The sequence below is a fragment of the Bufo bufo genome, chromosome 11 (genome assembly GCF_905171765.1).
Source record: "Bufo bufo chromosome 11, aBufBuf1.1, whole genome shotgun sequence".
NCBI lineage: Eukaryota > Metazoa > Chordata > Amphibia > Anura > Bufonidae > Bufo > Bufo bufo.
In genome coordinates this window covers 37,368,392-37,387,050 of record NC_053399.1, presented here as the reverse complement: position 1 = coordinate 37,387,050, position 18,659 = coordinate 37,368,392, and the positions used below count along the sequence as shown (strand labels likewise).

The 18,659-nt window shown below is 41.3% G+C and overlaps 1 protein-coding gene across 2 annotated transcripts in view; it reads right to left on the bottom strand.

Annotated features, from left to right (window-relative positions):
• TTBK2 (tau tubulin kinase 2) overlaps positions 1-18,659 on the bottom strand; it is a 112,441-nt gene that overhangs the window by 47,321 nt on the left and 46,461 nt on the right. For both annotated transcript variants that reach the window (XM_040412380.1, XM_040412381.1), the window contains exon 3: positions 12,203-12,350. In XM_040412380.1, coding sequence (XP_040268314.1) covers positions 12,203-12,350 — 148 coding nt within the window. The remainder of the gene's footprint in view (positions 1-12,202; positions 12,351-18,659) is intronic.

The window sequence follows — 18,659 nt, the reverse complement described above, 5'->3', positions numbered from 1 at the left end:
AATACGTGGCTAAACCACAACATAAGTCAGTTTCAGGCTGGGTAGAGGTTTAATAGATATCTGTGGAAGCATATATATCCGATTGATTAATTCTTCCTACCCACTGAAATAGGGAGTTCAAAAGGTAGTACCTTCCCTTATTTACACTGGCTGGACCTGTCCGTTATGTGCGGTCACTAAGCCTCAAGATATGATGGGGTAGGATCCCAAAATAAGCGACTGCCACTGTCAGAATCTGGCAGTAGTGAGGTGGTCACACTATCCCTGCAACGACCACCATGTGCAGTTAAAGATCGGGTGCAGGTGCAATCTGCTGTGTGGACACAGGACGGAGAAAAGCTCACAGTGCTTTCCCTATGGGAGATGCACACCAAAATATAGCACCTCTATCTGACAAAGCTTATTGTCTGCTATAATCCCCAGCACGATGAACTACTGGAAACTGCTGCAATGTCTAAAAGTCGCTCAATAGGGTCCCTATTCCTCTCCCAGTAGGCTATTTGGGGTCAGTAAATAGCGCTTTAGTCGACGCGTTTCTATGCTGATCTAGACCTATATCAGCGCTTCATCAGGAGTGAGCGCCTTTTATTAATGTGTAACATAGGTCAATTAGAAGAACGCTGCACACTGCTGATGGCGCACGTGCGGCCTGTAGCCTCTGGCTCTTTGACGGCCATAGCGCGGCTGCAATCAGTCGTTTCTTTAAAAAAATTAATTTAGCCACGTCCCACTGGGCTGAGCTGAATGGGCAGGCTAGCCAATCAGAACGAAGGTGTGTCAAGTGACTTATTTTGTGGTTTAGCCATGTATTTTTAATATAAAATAAAGTTATATATTTTTAACATTTTTATCTTTTCAGGCAGTCTCTTGTTAACTTTACACCCAAAATATTTTTGTGCAAAAGGTTGGATGAACACAGAGAATGTTGGATCATATAAATAATTTCCCAGTGTAAATTTCATCAAAGTAATCTGTTCTGGTTCTGATTCTTCCACGCAGAGTTGGTTTAGCATTTTTTACACTAGGGATATTTCGAAACGAGCCTCTCATCCCATCCACCCTCTGAATTATTACAATATCTAATTGATACCAAATGTCCTGTAAAGATTTTATACGTTATAATTAGAGATGAGCGAATTTCATATTTTGAAATTCGTTCACACTTCGTTTGTTAGTTAAAGGTAAATTGCGTTATGGATTCCGTTACCACGGACCATAACGCAATTCTATGACGGAATGTCTTTAGAGGCATTCAGTTATTCATTCCGTCATAATAGAAGTCTATGGGCTGCAAAACAGATCCTTTCCATTTCCGTTATGCAGGGGAGTCCTCTGCGGACGGATCCGTTATGCAGGCCCTAGACTTCTATTATGATGGAATGAATAACAGAATGCCTCTAATAGAATTGCGTTATGGTCCGTGCTAACGGAATCCATAACGCAATTCACCTTTTACCAGTAAACGAAGTGTGAACGAATTTTATAAGCGGAAATTCGTTCATCTCTAGTTATAATGCAGGAATGGTCTAATGGCTGTAGACTTGAGGAGCTAAGCAATAAAAAAAACCATCCATAATCATCAATACAAAAACAACTCAAAGAGTTAGGAACCAGAAGTCAAGTCCTAGAAGAGCAGCCTCACATCTTACTCTGAAAGAACATTCCCAGAAAGATCTTGCCCGGTTTCATTTAACCTGTATGGGCATTTTGAACAGCTGTAATGGCCAATATGGACTACAATGTGTATGGCCGTGTCTGCTGACCAGATGTAGGCTTGCTCAACCATCAACCAACCTCTATAACGTGTATGGCCACCTTAACACCAGATAAACCTTCTGTGCTTTTTGCTGATCAGGTGCCTTTAAGACAGTTCACCTTCGAAAATGAAATTCTTAAAATGGATTATAACGAGATCGGTAATGTGATTTCACATTTATTAGATGGTGACAAAAATAGAACATTTAAATATTTCAGTAGATTACTCTTCAAAGCGCCGGCATCAGGTCTGACTATACCTTTTTTTCAGTCTCACATCTTTATACAGTGAGGAACAGAAGTATTTGAACACCCTGCGATTTTGCAAGTTCTCCCACCTAGAGATCATGGAGGGGTCTGAAATTCACATTGTACTTCTGTTCCTCACTGTATGGTCTTATAGGCGTTATAAAATCCCACTTTTGTGCTTTTATAAAGCGTGTTTTGAGGCCAACATGTTCGGGTTGTGAGTGGCACGTCTCCACCTATAATAATGTCACTATAAAGTTCCAGCAAAGTTTAGATTGGCCTTGGCCAACGAGCTCCGCGCTAGGCCACAATGCCATTATTTTCAGGCCAAGACTGGAGTCTGTATTCTGCAAACCATATTGGGGCACATTTTTGCATCAGCAGAAAAGCGGGAGAAAAGATACGGCCATTCGTAACTTATTTTTGAGCTTTGCAGCTGCAGTACATCTATTTTCGCATTTACGGAATGCACCTGGAAAACCCCTGATGCATCTATTAAACAGACCCATATGCCCAAAAACCATAACGCATGGAATAGAGCAGGAGATTGTGCTATTTCATGCAGTGGCCTACGGTACATAAGCGTATACTGCGCTGTATGCTTTAAAAAGCACAGATGCCTATGGGGGTGCTTTATGGGTCAAACTGGCAAATGAGCCAGGAGCTTTTCCAGTGCAAATAGTAAAAGGACGCTCAAGATGCAACGTGAAAAGACCATAATGTAAGTGACATGGTTTTACAAAGAAGCAGGTCTAGGACCATGAGGCTATATCACATCACTTCTGATGAAGAGAGGTCTCCCTCTCCAAATTAAACTACTGGAAACAAAGTCCAAGACATCACCCCCTGCAATGAAAACGTACATAAATCACAACAAATCACTCTGGTTTCCATCCTATTTCTGTAGAATTTCCTGTTTCTTTATCAAACCAAACCCATGATGCATTTCTCCTTCCACTCCAGCACTGCCCCTAATGCCTAGCTACTTAGATAGACACACCCATATCCCAGCCCCGCCCATGGACATAACATCACAGGAAGTAAGAGCTGCATGGACATGGTCATGTGACCACAGCCTAGAACAGGAGCACTAAAAAAGGTAAGAGAAATACATTAGAGCTACCTTCAGAAATTATTATTTTAAAGGATATTGATGCAAACCAGAAAACCTCTTTAATGTGGCAGAGCTGCAATACCAGACACAGTACACAAACAAGAGGGATTCTGTTTCTGGAGAAAAAAAACAAAAAAAAACAAAATTATTTTCTTATCTAGTACCACCCCTCTAGTAAAAACCATGAAGACCTGGAAAATATATAGTACTTCTTGCCTTTTACACTCTGTGTCATATACTCTCTATATGAAGAGCTCACCAGAATAGAGCACGGCCCGCTATAACCACCTAGCTACAGTAATATGTCGTTCAACCAATGGCCGGCTCTAAGAAACTCATATAACATTTATTTTAAGATACAATACATATGAGAATCCAGACAACAATTATACAGAATAAAAAATTAAATTTCATATAAGACAAGAATAAAAATATTAAAATATATCTGTAGTGGTATATTAGTATTTATAACTAATTGTAGTCACGGTCCCTCTTTTAGTTCCAATTGCGGAGCTCACAAAGTTTTGGAACCAAGTTCATACGTTGCGGTATATAAAATTAGATACTCCTCAATCTTATATATTCATATGTAGCATATCTATAGTATCATTTCGGGTTAATATACATTGAGGAACAGAAGTATTTGAACACCCTGCGATTTTGCAAGTTCTCCCACTTAGAAATCATGGAGGGGTCTGAAATTCACTTTGTAGGTGCATTCCCACTCATCCATATTGCCACCACACAGGTATAGACAAACTTCAGATGTGGTTCATTCATATGCATTAGTCACTTTACTTTAATCAGACCAACATCCGGACATCGGTGCGGTTGAATGTAGCAAGGACTGTTCATCCAGCAGTTTCATATAGTCACGCACATAGTATGTCCACTTGATATTAATTCATGATAGTTGTAGTCTTATTGCAATAGTAATTGGGCGTTATAGATGCGGCAAATTTTGGAAACTTTCACTATATATATTGTTTGTAGTAGTGTCATGTACACTTTTTAAATGAATTTCAATAAATATATTTTATATTCAAGGAATTATATATACTCTCTTGGTTGTTGAACTCCGCCATATAAGGTCCAGCAGCCTCCAGGCTGTGACCACACCAGCACCCTTGGGGGGAGATGGTCCAGAAGTCCTCCCGACTCTGATCGTGCGACCCTATTTCTGTAGGCATCTCTGGGCCCCCCAAACATCAGGCTTTACAAAGCCTTGTGGCCCCTCAGCCCTCCTGGCTGAGACCACACAGAGCCTCTCAGGCTTCCTCAGCCTTTCTCCCTCCAAGTCATACACAGAGGGTTGTTTTATCCCTCCTTGATTACAGCAGGCCTCACCTGTGATCACCTCTGGCAAAAGACAACACATGTAGTGGAAGGGTGTGGACTGGCAGATCCCACTACCAAACCTATCCCCCCAGTCCACATGAAATCCAGCCCAGAACAATATCTAGACAAAACTGTATATACACACCTCCCAGCACCTATACTGTACACATCACCACTATATATGACCCATCAAGATACAATGGACTCAGAAGACAAAATTGTCTTTCCTGGGCCATCAGAAGTTGAAACTAGACTCAACACACAATGACTCAGATCCAACCAATCAACATGGCCATTTCTCTGGTAAAACACTTGTATATTGGCTTCTTGTAGCTCCTGTTTACAGTACAGAGCGGTACTACATCTCCTATTCTTCCCCCTGTCTGTACCAGGATGAGCGCCTCCTGTGAGGACGGATCCATGTTATTTTTCTGGTACATTGTATGCTATACAGGACCCTGAAGAAGCTCCATTACTCATCAAATAAAGTGATTTACAGCTTCCAGCATCTCCTCCTGTCTGTTATATGCAAGGACTTGCTTTTTATATTCTTATTTTCTTGAAATACTCTTTTTTCCTATTTTGGGAAGACATTTTGGAGTTTTGGAACCAATTACTAGTTGTCCATAGAGTTATGGACTCAAGTTACAATGGTTTCAACATACAAGGGTTGTGCAGGAACCAATATTGTAACTTGAGGGATCTCTATGTGTGTGTGTATATATATATATATATATATATATATATATATATATATATATATATATGTGTGTGTGTGTGTGTGTGTGTGTGTGTGTGTGTGTGTGTGTGTGTGTGTGTGTTTTGTTCCACAATATGATTGAAGAAGGCTAGGATATAGCTGAAACGTTGCACTTTACAACTGGTAGGATGACCTAAACCATGTTTCATGGAGATATTTACGTCTTTTGGACTATCCTTAGAATAGGTTATTGATATCAGAATCTCAGAAAACACCTTTAAATCAACAAATCAAATGCACATGCCCGCCATCTGACTGCATTTTTTTCTGATCAGTAAGCTCTTTAAATGCGGCTGCCGTGGTTAAATATTTAGCTGGTAGATCACAGAACCAGGATTAGGACACAGCCATCGGTAAGTAGAATGAATTCAAAGATCATTGAGAAAAGATCAATAGTGGCTGAGCAGCAGCTGGAGGATCACAGGTCGGATTTTTATCTTCAGCTTATACTAATTGACACGGAGAAGCTTGGGAAGGGTCTGTCACAATGGGGCTTATTGGTTAATTACGCAAAGAAGTGATGTGTTAATAATGGATAATCATTGACTAATCAAAAAAAATGATGCAATCTTCTAATACAGGTGAAACTCGAAAAATTAGAATATCGTGTAAAGTTAATTTATTTCAGTAATACAACTTAAAAGGTGAAACTAACATATGAGACGCATTACATGCGAAGCGAGATATTTCAAGCCTTTATTTGTTATAATTTGGATGATTACGGCTTACAGCTTATGAAACCCCAAAGTAACAATCTCAGGTCCCCTTTGCTCAGGCGGTATGGATTAATTAGCGGATTAGAGTGCGACACTTTAAGCCTAGAATATTGAACCTTCTCACAATATTCTAATTTTAAGTTGCATTACTGAAATAAATGAACTTTTGCACGATATTCAAATTTTTCAAGTTTCACCTGTATACTGTGTTTTCAACACCTCTGATTGCAGTCAGCAGATACATTCTTGTTGTACACGCAGATGCTTAATCTCCCTGTTGACGATTTACAACAGACATGCAGCATGTTACGCTTATCTGGGACTTTAAAGGGGTTATCCAGGATTTTGATATTGATGGCCTATCGTCAGGATAGGTCATCAATATCTAATGGGTGGGAGCCCGGCGTTCCGATGACCACCGGAGCCTCCTCACATCTTACCAAGCACAGCACCGAACATGGTATAGTGGCTGTGCTTGGTATCATAGCTCAGCCCCATTCAATTAAATGGGACTGAGCTGCGCCTAGGCCATGTGACCGATGAATGGGACGTCATTGGCCTAGGATGAGGATACAGAGCTCACCTAAGTGCCGCAGCCTCTTCAAGCATCTGATCAGACGTAATGCTGGGACTCTGACTCCCTATGGTCTCGTATTGATGACCTGTCCTAAGGAAAAGCTATCAATATCGAAATCCCAGACAACCGCTCCAGGAGCCATCCAGAACAGATCGGTGGGGGTCCAACTGTTTGCATCTGTACCGTTCTTGGCTTTACTTTAAGAGGATTTCTACCTAAAGTTGTTAAATATTCTGTGCAGCCCTTTCTTAGCTTAGACATTTGTTTAGAAGAACTAATCTGGGTTTTAATCCCACCTTTCTACAAGTCTTGAGCAGTAGATCTGCATAGTAATGTACAGCTAAATCCCTGAACTGGGCGACAACTGTGTGTGCTTTAATGGTGGCCACACTGGTTGTCACCACCTGAGACAGATTTATCTAGTAATATGGTAATATCCTAACAACCGGGCGACTGCTGATTTTACAATGCACATTGGACTAAATTATTTTCAAAGCCGTGACGTCATATTTAAAAGGGAACCGCTTTATGCTGCCCTTACTGAGGGCAACCTAAATTCGTGCCAGACGCGCTAACTTCAGAGGTCTGCCACACATGAGCTAAAATTAAGTGGTTTCCAAGAACCTGCTAAATAATCCTCCAAGCCTGGGCCTAGAAAGAGTCATGGCTGCCTGAGAAGAGTCATGGTTATTCATGAGCTCTCACTATCCCCGACCACCCGCAAGACCTAGGAGTGGTTGGAGAGAGCAAGACCTCTTGAATGACCATGACTCTTCTCAGGTAGCGGTGGTAGACCGCTGAAATCAGGGTGTCCATCACTACTTTAGGCTGCCATAGTGCAGGCAGAATAAAGTTGATGACAGGTTCCCTTTAAATTCCATCTTTCTGAAGGTCCCTATAGCTAAACATAAATCATACATGTCGCCTACAATCCAAATCATCAACGTCTTCTCTGTTCTTCAGTCGGTTATAAGCTGGATCAGTGTGGTTTCTCTCTCTACACTCAGACGTAATAGGGAATGAAACCTGCGTCATTCCAGCTCGTGGTACACAGCAGCGGAGCAAGGTCTCCTGCTTCTTCTGCAAAATCTATGCTCTCCGCCTCAGCACGGATCCTATAGCTAAGTGAAGGCAATGAGACATAGCTAGCTTCCCCTGACAATTGAGAGCGAGCAAAGAGATGCAAGATACATTCTAAAGAAGAGCACATCCCCTTGTCTGCATACAAAACAGCTCATGTCCTTTAGACTCATTTGTAAAGTGTAGCTTCACCTTGGAACCAAACCAAGGCGTGTAGAAGATGGCTTGCACCACTTCCTTAGCATGCAGTATAAGCAACAAAGTGGATTTCAACATTTATGCAACGGCCTTTATCCCCTCATGACCAATTCCACAGGACAGTAAGGCAATCGTATATAAAGCGCTGATATAATACAGTATTGGACTCAAGTTGTAATTATCTTGCACCAAGAAGGGGCAGTTTGATTAGTACAGGGCTACTCAATAGGGTTCTCTGATTTAGGCGCTCCCTTTTTGTTAGAAGGGACCCCAAAAATAAACTGATCACAGGGTGGCACCCAGCAATCAGTTCTAATCATCAATGAAACCAAGTAGCAAGTGTTCGATTCCTTAACAGCCCCCCTAGAGGGCAAATTAAATATTACATAGCGCTAATTAAAATCAATAGCCTGTCTGTGTAATGCACAGACATGCAGGGTAGGGATGAGCGAATTGATTCTAAAGATTGATTTTTCTCATTAAGGCTGGGTTCACACGAGCGTGTCCGGATTAGGTCCGGATGCGTCCCGGTGTGTTGCGGCAAACCCGCACGAGTAGGAATGCAATTGCAGTCAGTTTTGACTGCGATTGCGTTCTGATGTTCAGTTTTTATCGCGCGGGTGCAATGTGTTCTGCACGCGCGTGATAAAAAAACCGACTGTGGTACCCAGACCAGAACTTCTTCACAGAAGTTCAGGTTTGGGTTAGTTTTAGTGTAGATTGTATTATTTTCCCTTATAACATGGTTATAAGGGAAAATAATAGCATTCTGAATACAGAATGCTTAGTAAAATTGCGCTGGAGGGGTTAAAAAAAAATACAAAAAATTAACTCACCTTATCCTCTTGTTCGCGAAGTTCCCGGTATGATGAGTTGGGGGCTAAAGGACCTTTGGTGACGTCAGATCACATGCTCCAATCACATGGTACATCACCACGGTGATGGACCATGTGATTGGAGCATGTGATCTGACGTCACCAAAGGTCCTTTAGCCCACAACTCATCATTAAAGAAGTAAAGAAGAGACCGGGAACTTCGCGATCAAGAGGAGAAGGTGAGTTAATTTGTTTATTTTTTTTAACCCCTCCAGCGCTATTTTACTAAGCATTCTGTATTCAGAATGCTATTATTTTCCCTTATAACCATGTTATAAGGGAAAATAATACAGTGAATAGACTGTCACCTAGCAACCATGCGTAAAAATCGCACAGCATCCGCACTTGCTTGCGGATGCTTGCGATTTTCACGCAACCCCATTCACTTCTATGGGGCCTGCGTTGCGTGAAAAACGCAGAATATAGAGCATGCTGCGATTTTCACGCAACGCATAAGTGATGTGTGAAAATCACCGCTCATCTGAACAGCCCCATTGAAATGAATGGGTCCGGATTCAGTGCGGGTGCAAAGCGTTCACCTACCGCATTGCACCCGCGCGGAAATCTCGCCCGTGTAAACGCAGCCTAAGAGTTCTTCACCCATGAGGGGCTGCCCAACTGCGCCACATCTTGCACCTGCGCCCCAGGTAGCGACGCAAGTGCAAAAGCTCTTGCATCGGCTTTGGGAGCAGCGACTGTTCATGCACTGCTACCTGGAAGTGTAGTGGCGCATGCGCAGTTGATGCTCCTCAAGCAGATCCTTTGCGCTTGCGCTTCTACTAGTAGAAGCGGTGCAAGTATGAGAATGTCAGGGCCAGATGTCTGACCCCATCAATCAACAGGCAGGTGGACGTTTAATCACCTGTGGGGACAGCCCCTCAAAGGTGAAGAACTCTTGCCAATGAGACAAATCTATTTGTTAGAATAGATTTACTCATCCCTAATGCTGGGTCATCAGGGACAAATGCTCTGTGTAACCACACCTTAGCTTATTGACGAAGGTCCTAATTAAGGTATGGTCCCTCTGTTAAATTATACAGTATTTTACAATTAGTTTTCTAAACAAAAATAAAAATAAAAAAAAATTTTGGGTGTTTTATGCAGTAAGTGGGTTGTTTTTTTTTTAAAGGTGTTTTTTCACTTGTTACATTTTAGCCATGCAATAACTTCTATACGGCATATAGTAAAACCTACAGAAAAAATGCAGCTGAACCCAGAAATACATACAAACACCTAAAGCCAAAATGCTGTGTATGTGAATGTTACAATATTTTGCAATAGACTTTATAGGTAACATCTGGCTACAGCATTTATGAACTAAAAAAAGGTGAAAAAAGCCAAAGAAATTGCGCCTAAAATGTCAGTATCAAATACTGTAGGATAAATATGGCGCATTCTTAACACTGTTGTGTAGTCTCATAGATTAGTCGCATATTGTAGCGATAGGACACCAATGTCAGATTGGTTGGCATGTCCTCGCATGCACGGGTGCTCTCCATTCACTTCTCATACAAGTGAACGTAAGGTGGGCGCACTTCTTATTCACTTTGGGGGCCTGTTCTAGAGATAGGAGTGTGTCCCAGAGGTGGTACCCGCATCTGACATTGATGGCATATCCTAGCATATCCTGTCCCTCAGCCACTGCCTAATCCATTCAACAATATGGGAGTCCACGTACAGCCTTATTCTACATAATTAAAAAACTAATCTTTATTTAATGATGGAATAACCTTTGGATGGTAATATATTTTCCTCAAAAAGCATTTTATATAAAAAAAAAACAGATTGAAATAAAAAAAATCAGATTTTTTTTAAATCATTGATTTTTATCCCCCCTGATCCACTATACCTAGCATACGTGTAGTTAAAGGGGTTATCCCATGATCAATGTAAAAAATGAAAATCAGAAATTATAAAAATACATGACAATCTGTTGCTAAGAAAGCTAGAAACAGCCCTGTACCTCACACAGATCAAGAGAGCTCTCCATTCATTACTCTGCTAAATTTTCTTCAGGCTGGGAGATCAGAGGGTGTGTCCTTTCTCAGGGAATGTGTCCTTTCTGCTGTAGCTCTCGTACTGTAACTATCACAGCTTCTAAAAGTAGATGGGTCTGGTGGCAGTTGAAGGATGCAACCACCACATCAGCAGGTGGACGTGCACATTACTATACAGATTACACACCAGGGGGCACCATTTTAATGAAGTGAATATCTCACAACTGGAGCATTTTTGTAACAGAAAGTAAACTAGAAAAGTAACTCGTTTTTCATGTTGAATTATATGAAAAATATTTAATGGTGCAACAAGCCCAACACATTTTACTTTTCAATATATCCATCATATTTTTCGCTTTATAAGATGCACCCCAGGTTAAGACAACAGAAAATTAGAAAAAATATTTTCTAGGTCCTCTTTAAAGGGAATATGAAAGAAATTTGAAGGGGAAACTGGTGTTTTACTGAAGTGGAGGGATCGATAACTTTAGGTCTAACAACCAGCAATGGTGCATGTGGTCCCCTCATTAAACGTACCTGTCCAAATAAATGTGTCTCCTGGCATTGCTCTGTTGTGTCCTGCCATGCTTCTTCTTCTTCTGCTAGATTGTTTTTAGTACATGTGTGCGATATGCACACAAGGCGCTGAAAGTGCACTCTGCCAGATCATTAAGGGCGCGGTCAGAGGGTCGGGCCATTCTGGATCTCCCTGACTGCTGTTTATAAGACGCAGGCACTTTTTAGCAAACTTTTTTCTTGCTAAAAAAGTGCGTCTTATAAAGCGAAAAATACAGTATATATATTTTTTTATATTCAGGACTCTTGACAAGAGTTCCATTGTAACAGAGGGCTAGTATGGAGGCAGCCAAATATTTTATATATATATATATATATATATATATATATATATATATATTTATATATATTCGCAAAAATCCACGGCACTCCTTAAAAGTGAAAAATGTGCTATTTATTCACAAATGTCATACAGTAACATTTCGGTTCTCTCTCAGAACCATTCTCAAGCCAAGTGATAGCACTCCAAAACTATAAAATATACAAAAATGTATCCACCCATGTGGAACAAAACAGCAGCAGCGACGTTTCGGCTCATCCATAGAGCCTTCCTCAAGCTTGAGGAAGGCTCTATGGATGAGCCGAAACGTCGCTGCTGCTGTTTTGTTCCACATGGGTGGATACATTTTTGTATATTTTATAGTTTTGGAGTGCTGTCCATTTTTCCATTTATATATTGGGCTATCAGCTTATGCCCTTTAGGACATAACACCTGTCCAGTTTTCATCTTTTATTTTTCGGTGCTGCCAATTTTTTCTTTTTCATATATATATATATATATATATATATATATATATATATATATATATATATATATTATTTTTTTATTTTTTGTTTTTATTTTTTTGCTAAATCTGCCCACTTTTACCCAAAGAAATAAAAAATACTTTATTTACTTAGAGATCCTTCAAGACTGTATAGACCGGACCTTAAAGTGACCATAAAAGAAGATCACAGGTTATTTTACCTTGAAGTTTCTTGAGAACTGCCACCTCCATTTTTAGTACTTGTTTTGGCTGCTGGGCAGACTCCACCTTGAGCGCGACATTCTCCCTTGTCAGCAGGTCCAGGGCATCGTAGATTTCTCCAAAGCCGCCACCACCAATTTTTCTTAGCTGTCGATTAGAGAAAAAAAAAAAAAGATCATGGTCAATTAACTAAGCATAAGGAGCATACTCACTTGATAAAACATGAAATCTCTCTTCAATTCAAAGCTGTTTGTGGGAATTTTATATTTTTTATTTTGCAGCAACATTTCATTTTAAAGGATAACTGTCATGTTTTCATCAAAAAAATCTATTTTAGCATATGTTACTACTGCAGCAGCATTATGCATAAAGCAATCTTTAGTTTCTTCACATAACACCGTTTTCATTGAGTTTCCCCTTAGTTACGGCTGTCTTGAATCCTACAATATCAGGATCTTCTCAAGATGGCTACTCTGCAAGTTCTGAGGCCAAAACTGCCTTCCCTTACTTCCCATACACACTTGCTGTAGCTAGCAGCTTCCTGCAAGCCAATCAGATTGGATTACTGAGAAACACGCCTCCTCACTCTGAAGCCTAATGCAGGCATTCAGTGTGAAGGACCGCCCCTCCGTCTTCTGTTTACATTAAGTTGGAAGACAGATGAGCCCTAGCAACGGTCTTTTAAAAGGAGCAGTGGAAAGGGACAGGAGACCTTAATGAAAGTTGTTAGTATAAGGTAATTACAGATCTTTTAGCAATCATTGACAGACTAACTCAGGTATACATGCCTACCTATAATAAACTAGCAAATAAAATAAAAAAAGATGACAGCTATCCTTTAAATCATAAATAGACAGAGATTATAATTAATCCCTGTGGTCACCGTGCTGTACCCTTACAGGTGCAGAATTACTTATTTTTCTCAAAAAAGCAATAAACACACACAAGCCTGACACATGAGCGAGGAAAGTAAGAGCGGAGGATGGAGGCCGCATTTAAAAAGGTCACTTTGGAAAAACATATGAAACCTGAAACTCTTTCTACATGAGAGAATTACAGCAGACACAGCACGGTAAAACCATTTACACTGGAGATCAAAATTAGAGAACGATTTATGAACACTTGATTTTTTCAGAAATAATGTAATCTACATTGATCATCATTTGAAGGATGTTTTGTAAGGGGTACACCATGCCATTAGAACCGTGTTTTCCAAAATAACTAAAGTATATCAACATTAAACCTTAATTTTTCAATAAAACCTGATGATCATAATTAGAGAACAGCAATGACTGTAGCACAGAGAAAGATTCTAACTACATTTTCTGAAGGTTACACCAGTCACCAATCAGTATACAGGCCCTTGCTGTGAATGACTTCAGCACATCTGTGGCCACAGGACATCCCTCGTCTCTCGCTCTGGTGGGATTTTTCTCCACTCTTCTACCAGTCTCTAACAGTTCTGTGACTGTTGTGGGTTTCTTGACCATAACTTTGTCACCAAGGCTTTTCCAGAGGTTTTCTATTGGGTTTAGATCAGGACTCTGGGCCGGCCATTTCATTGTTTCAATGTTTTCAGTTTCAAGGAACTGCTTTACCCGTTTTGCTGTATGACGGGGGCATCGTCCTGCATGGAAATTGCTGGCTGATTGAGTGATGAATGCAAGGAAGGAACCGTGTGTTGTTGAAGAAGGTTCTGATTCACACTTGCATTCACTCTGCCATGTAGCTGTATGAGAGGTCCAACTCCTGCTGCAGAAAACATTCCCCAAACCATGACACTTCCTCCTCCACCTTTCACTGACTTCTTTACACACTTTGGGTTCAGTCTTTCCCCAGTTTGTCGATGAACATAATGTTTCCCATCAGACCCAAATAAATTAAACTTGCTTTCATCACTAAAATGAACTCTGGGCCACTTCTCCTCTGTCCACACAACATGCTCCTCAGCAAAGTCTAGCCTTATAATTCTGTCTGCTAATGAGAGGTTTGGTCACTGCAGAGTGGACTTTCAGTTCAAATTCTCTTAAAGGGAACCTGTCACCGGGATTTTGTGTATAGAGCTGAGGACATGGGTTGCTAGATGGCCGCTAGCACATCCACAATACTCAATCCCCATAGCTCTGTGTGCTTTTATTGTGTAAAAAAAACGAATTGATACATATGCAAATTAACCTGAGATGAGTCCTGTCCCTGACTCATCTCACGTACAGGACTCATCTCAGGTTAATTTGCATATGTATCAATTCGGGTTTTTTAAATAAAAGCACACAGAGCTATGGGGACTGGGGATTGCGGATGTGCTAGCGGCCATCTAGTAACCCATGTCCTCAGCTCTATACACAAAATCCCGGTGACAGGTTCCCTTTAAACGTTGAGACACTGTATGACGAGACAGATCCTTAACCTGTTCAGTGCTAAACTGGCGAGCAATTCCAGCTGCAGTGTTGAAACGATTACCCATGGAGATTCTCCGCATTATCCTGTCCTCTCTTGCATTAGTCTTTCAAGTGCGACCAGCCTTCTTGGGGGACTTGAATGAGTTTATGATGTAAAGATGCAATATTCTAGAAATCACAGACTTGGAACGACCAACTTTTCTTGCTATGGATGATAGGGTCACCCCTTTGGCCTTCATCTGGACAACCTGCTGCCGGAGGGTTTCAGTCACTTTGGAACGGCGCACCATTTTGTCAAAGTCAGTGATAACTGGAAAGTTAGGCTACCAGTTAAATAGGGTTTGTCAGATCATTAAGGAAATTAGCACCAGTTGCCAGATTAACACCAATAACTTGCAGGTATCTGAAAGTGTTCTCTAATTTTGACCAGAGTTCCTTTTTAATTATCTCATTAACATTTTTATTCTGTGCTTTAGCATAAATACAATTTATGAAATAATCTTAAAATCCTGCTATTTTACTCATGTTCGGATATATTCACACAGGACTACACTATGACCTTGACATTTCGGAAATTGTGTGTTGTTCTCCAATTTTGATCGCCACTGTATATTTTTAGGAGGAGTCTATCACTAAATGAACATTCATATAAAAGCAAAGACAGAGACGATAACCCATACCATATACATTTATATTGTGGGATTACTGGATGGACCCAATAAACCCTGTGGAGATCCTCCAGGGTAGGGGTGAGTAATCTATAGCCTAGGGGTCACATGTGGCCCATCATACCATTCTGTGCAGCCCCCAACCATCTGGTCAAAGACTTGCTTGTTTGTGCCTGGTGGCTGCTCTCATGTCCTTTCCATGGGAAATAGCATGGGAGCCGGGACACGTATCAATGGTGGACTGTGTGGCCATCTTTGGGATCCTAATACATATATAAGGGTCTCCATTTGCATGCTGGTATCTTCAATGACATTTTATGGCGCGGTGAGACACTTGACCGATTCAGCAAGTCACATAATCTAAAAGGCAGAGAGCTGCACACATGCATGGTTTACATCTTCCTACAGTAAGAACTGAGCAGAAGGGGAGCCCCATTCTCCCAATAGGTAAAAGTCCATAATGGGACACCTACTAGACGATATGTCATAAATGTCTCAGATGTGAATACCCTTTGTGCACTTTTTAAAATTTCCCTCTCAGCCTGCTGTACCTGGTGAAAAACCATACTTACCTGCTCCCCGGCGCTCCATTCCAGCTCCCTGTCTTCCTTCTGCATTCTCCTGGTCCATAGCCTGTAAACTTCAGGACAGATGAGGTCACGTGCACCTCTGCATCCTATGACTGGCCTCAGCAGTGAAGTTTTTCCATGCAGCAGTGACGTGCCACTTGGAAACACATAACCTCTGAGGCCAGTCAGTGGCTGCAGCAGCGCATGTGATCCTGTCTACCCTGGATTGTAAGACTGCATAAGGGAGACAGGGATTGGGAAAAGAGAAGTGAGGAGCAGGTGAGTATGATTTTCTCAACAGGTACAGCAGGCTGGGCATTCATTTTTTTAAAACTGTAAAAAAAAAAAAGCTGGAAAACACCTTTAAAGTTTTATGGTGACCATAAAAGTTGTTCACTCCAGTAGTGGATAATTGTATGTTTTTCTGACTTTTATATGCAAAGAGGTATCTCCCAAAAAAAAAAAGGATACCATTTCACCAGCGCCACCTATTGGAAGTGGATCCCTATGAGTTAAGATCCAACTTTAGGATTTGACAAGAGAATATAGCCAGGTCAGATATCCATCTGCAGACAGCTTGCCTCTCATCAGTACGGATTCTGGCTGGCTCAGTGCAATGCCTGGGAAGGAGTTTAGGTAGCCTACTGAATCTCCTTAAAGAAACCAGAGCCTTGTCAAATCTCAAGGCTTGTTGGAAAGTCGGATCTTGACTCATAGGGAGCCACTTCCAAGAGGTGACCCTGGCGAGATGGTTCTCTTTCCTTGGGAGATACATCTTCGCGTATTGGTTTCCCATGTAGCATCGTCAATAAGTCTCCATACCAGGGAGCACTTCCAGTAAGTCTCAAGCTGATTTTTATGTTAAACACTCTTTCTCCTTCATAAATATGGAGCATTTTGTAATTTTAAGCTGAATAAAAAGGTCTTCGTATTTGTCAATTATTTTACGATGATCATGCAGAAATCACTGTAGGGCGTTTTCTTGTCCTATAAAACTAAAATTATTAGTTATTACATAGTTCAAACACAGCGAGAAAAAAGGCTTACATCAGTCAAGTTCAAAGGACTTAAAAAAAAAAAAGTCACAGACCCTTTGAAGTCTGATTCATCTCAGTGTTGACAATGACAAACATGGAATATTTTACCAAATATTAAAATGACTGCAAACATCAAAAGCTGAACAATGTAGCACTGCCAATCTGCACGAAAGTCCAGCTTCACGTCCAAACGTTTTATATCGAGAAACAAATCTACAAAGCAAAAAGAATAAATAACAGAGACGCATGCGGAACCCTTCTAAAAGCCAAGCTCGTATCATTCAGACCACCCCTGCTGGTTCATAGTCTAAAGAAAGTATTTTCCCATGCTTTAAAAAAAGTACTTCCAGTTATAAACAACTTTTCAGAAATGAATAGCACAGGTAAATATAAGAAACTTTGTAATGTGTCTTATTAAATAATTATGCTTCCTCAGGGCTTCTCATGCCGCTTTCCTCCTCTTTCTCTTCACTCAATCTCTTTTCTCTAGCCTCACAAACCAGTACATGGAGAGGTGAGGGAGGATGAGGAGGCTACTGCCATCTAGTAAGTGATTTATTACCTCACTCTGAACAGTGGTAGGGGGCCAGTCTTACTAGATATAATACAGTAAAAAATGCTAGGAAACTGCAGGTTGAGCGTCTCTCATCCAGAAGCCTTCTCCTCCCCCCTCCTCTCTACACAGATGTCACTGTTAAAAGCAGAAAAAAGGAAAAAGCAGCCTGATGAAAGTAGATAGAAGCCTTTTAAATAAGATACATTACAAAGTTTCTTATAGTCATCTGCACTATTCATTTATTAAAAGTTTTTTACAATTGGGGGTACACTTTAATTTCTGAGAGGTGATGTCTTTACACAGTCACTACACAATAGCCTCATGTAGAGAGAAAAAAAAATGGTACTGCGGCACAGAGAAATACAATATAGGAGCTCAGCTAGGGTATACGGATGTGAGCTGTTAGTAGCAACCAGCAGAAGTCTGAATGCTGCTCTGGACTATTATTAACCTGTTTTAAACAGCAGGCACCCGGGGCTAATGTATGTGATCAATGATATAGTCGACTGCACACATTCAACCACTCAGATGCCGTGGTCAAATGTGACAACGGCATCTGGGGAGGTAAAAAACCAGGATCACACGCTCCCGGTTGTGCACCGGCATCTCTTAGCGAGGATCGCTGGGACAGATCTAAAGATGTGGCAGTTTTTGCTGCACAATACCGTATTTTTCACCCCATAAGACACATTTTTCCCTCAAAAGTGGGGGGAAAATGTCCCTGCGTCTTATGGGGTGAATACTAATGAGCGCTTCCATTATGGAAGCGCTCATTAGTACCTGAGGACCAGGAAGCGGAGAAGGCTCTGTACTCACCGCTTCCTGGTCCTTGGCTGTCGGCTGTGCAGTGGCTGCACACAGTGTGATGGTTCTCTGACCTCACGATGTGCGTGACAGATCACAGCACAGCCGACGGCAGGATGAAGAGGATCGCGCTGTAGGTGAGGAGCAGCAGCGTCCGGAGCAGGAGAGGTACGTGTTTTTTTTATTTTAAGTTCTCTGTGGCATGGGGGCTGCTAAGAGGCATGGTGGCTCATAAGGGGGCTGCTAAGAGGCATGGGGGCTCATATGGGGGCTACTAAGAGGCATGAGAGCTCATATGGGGGCTGATGAGAGGCAATGGGGGCTGATAAGTGGTATATGGGGTCTGATATAAGGCAATAGGGGCTCATATTGGGCTGATGAGAGGCATTGGGGCTCATATGGGGCTGATGAGAGTCATATGGG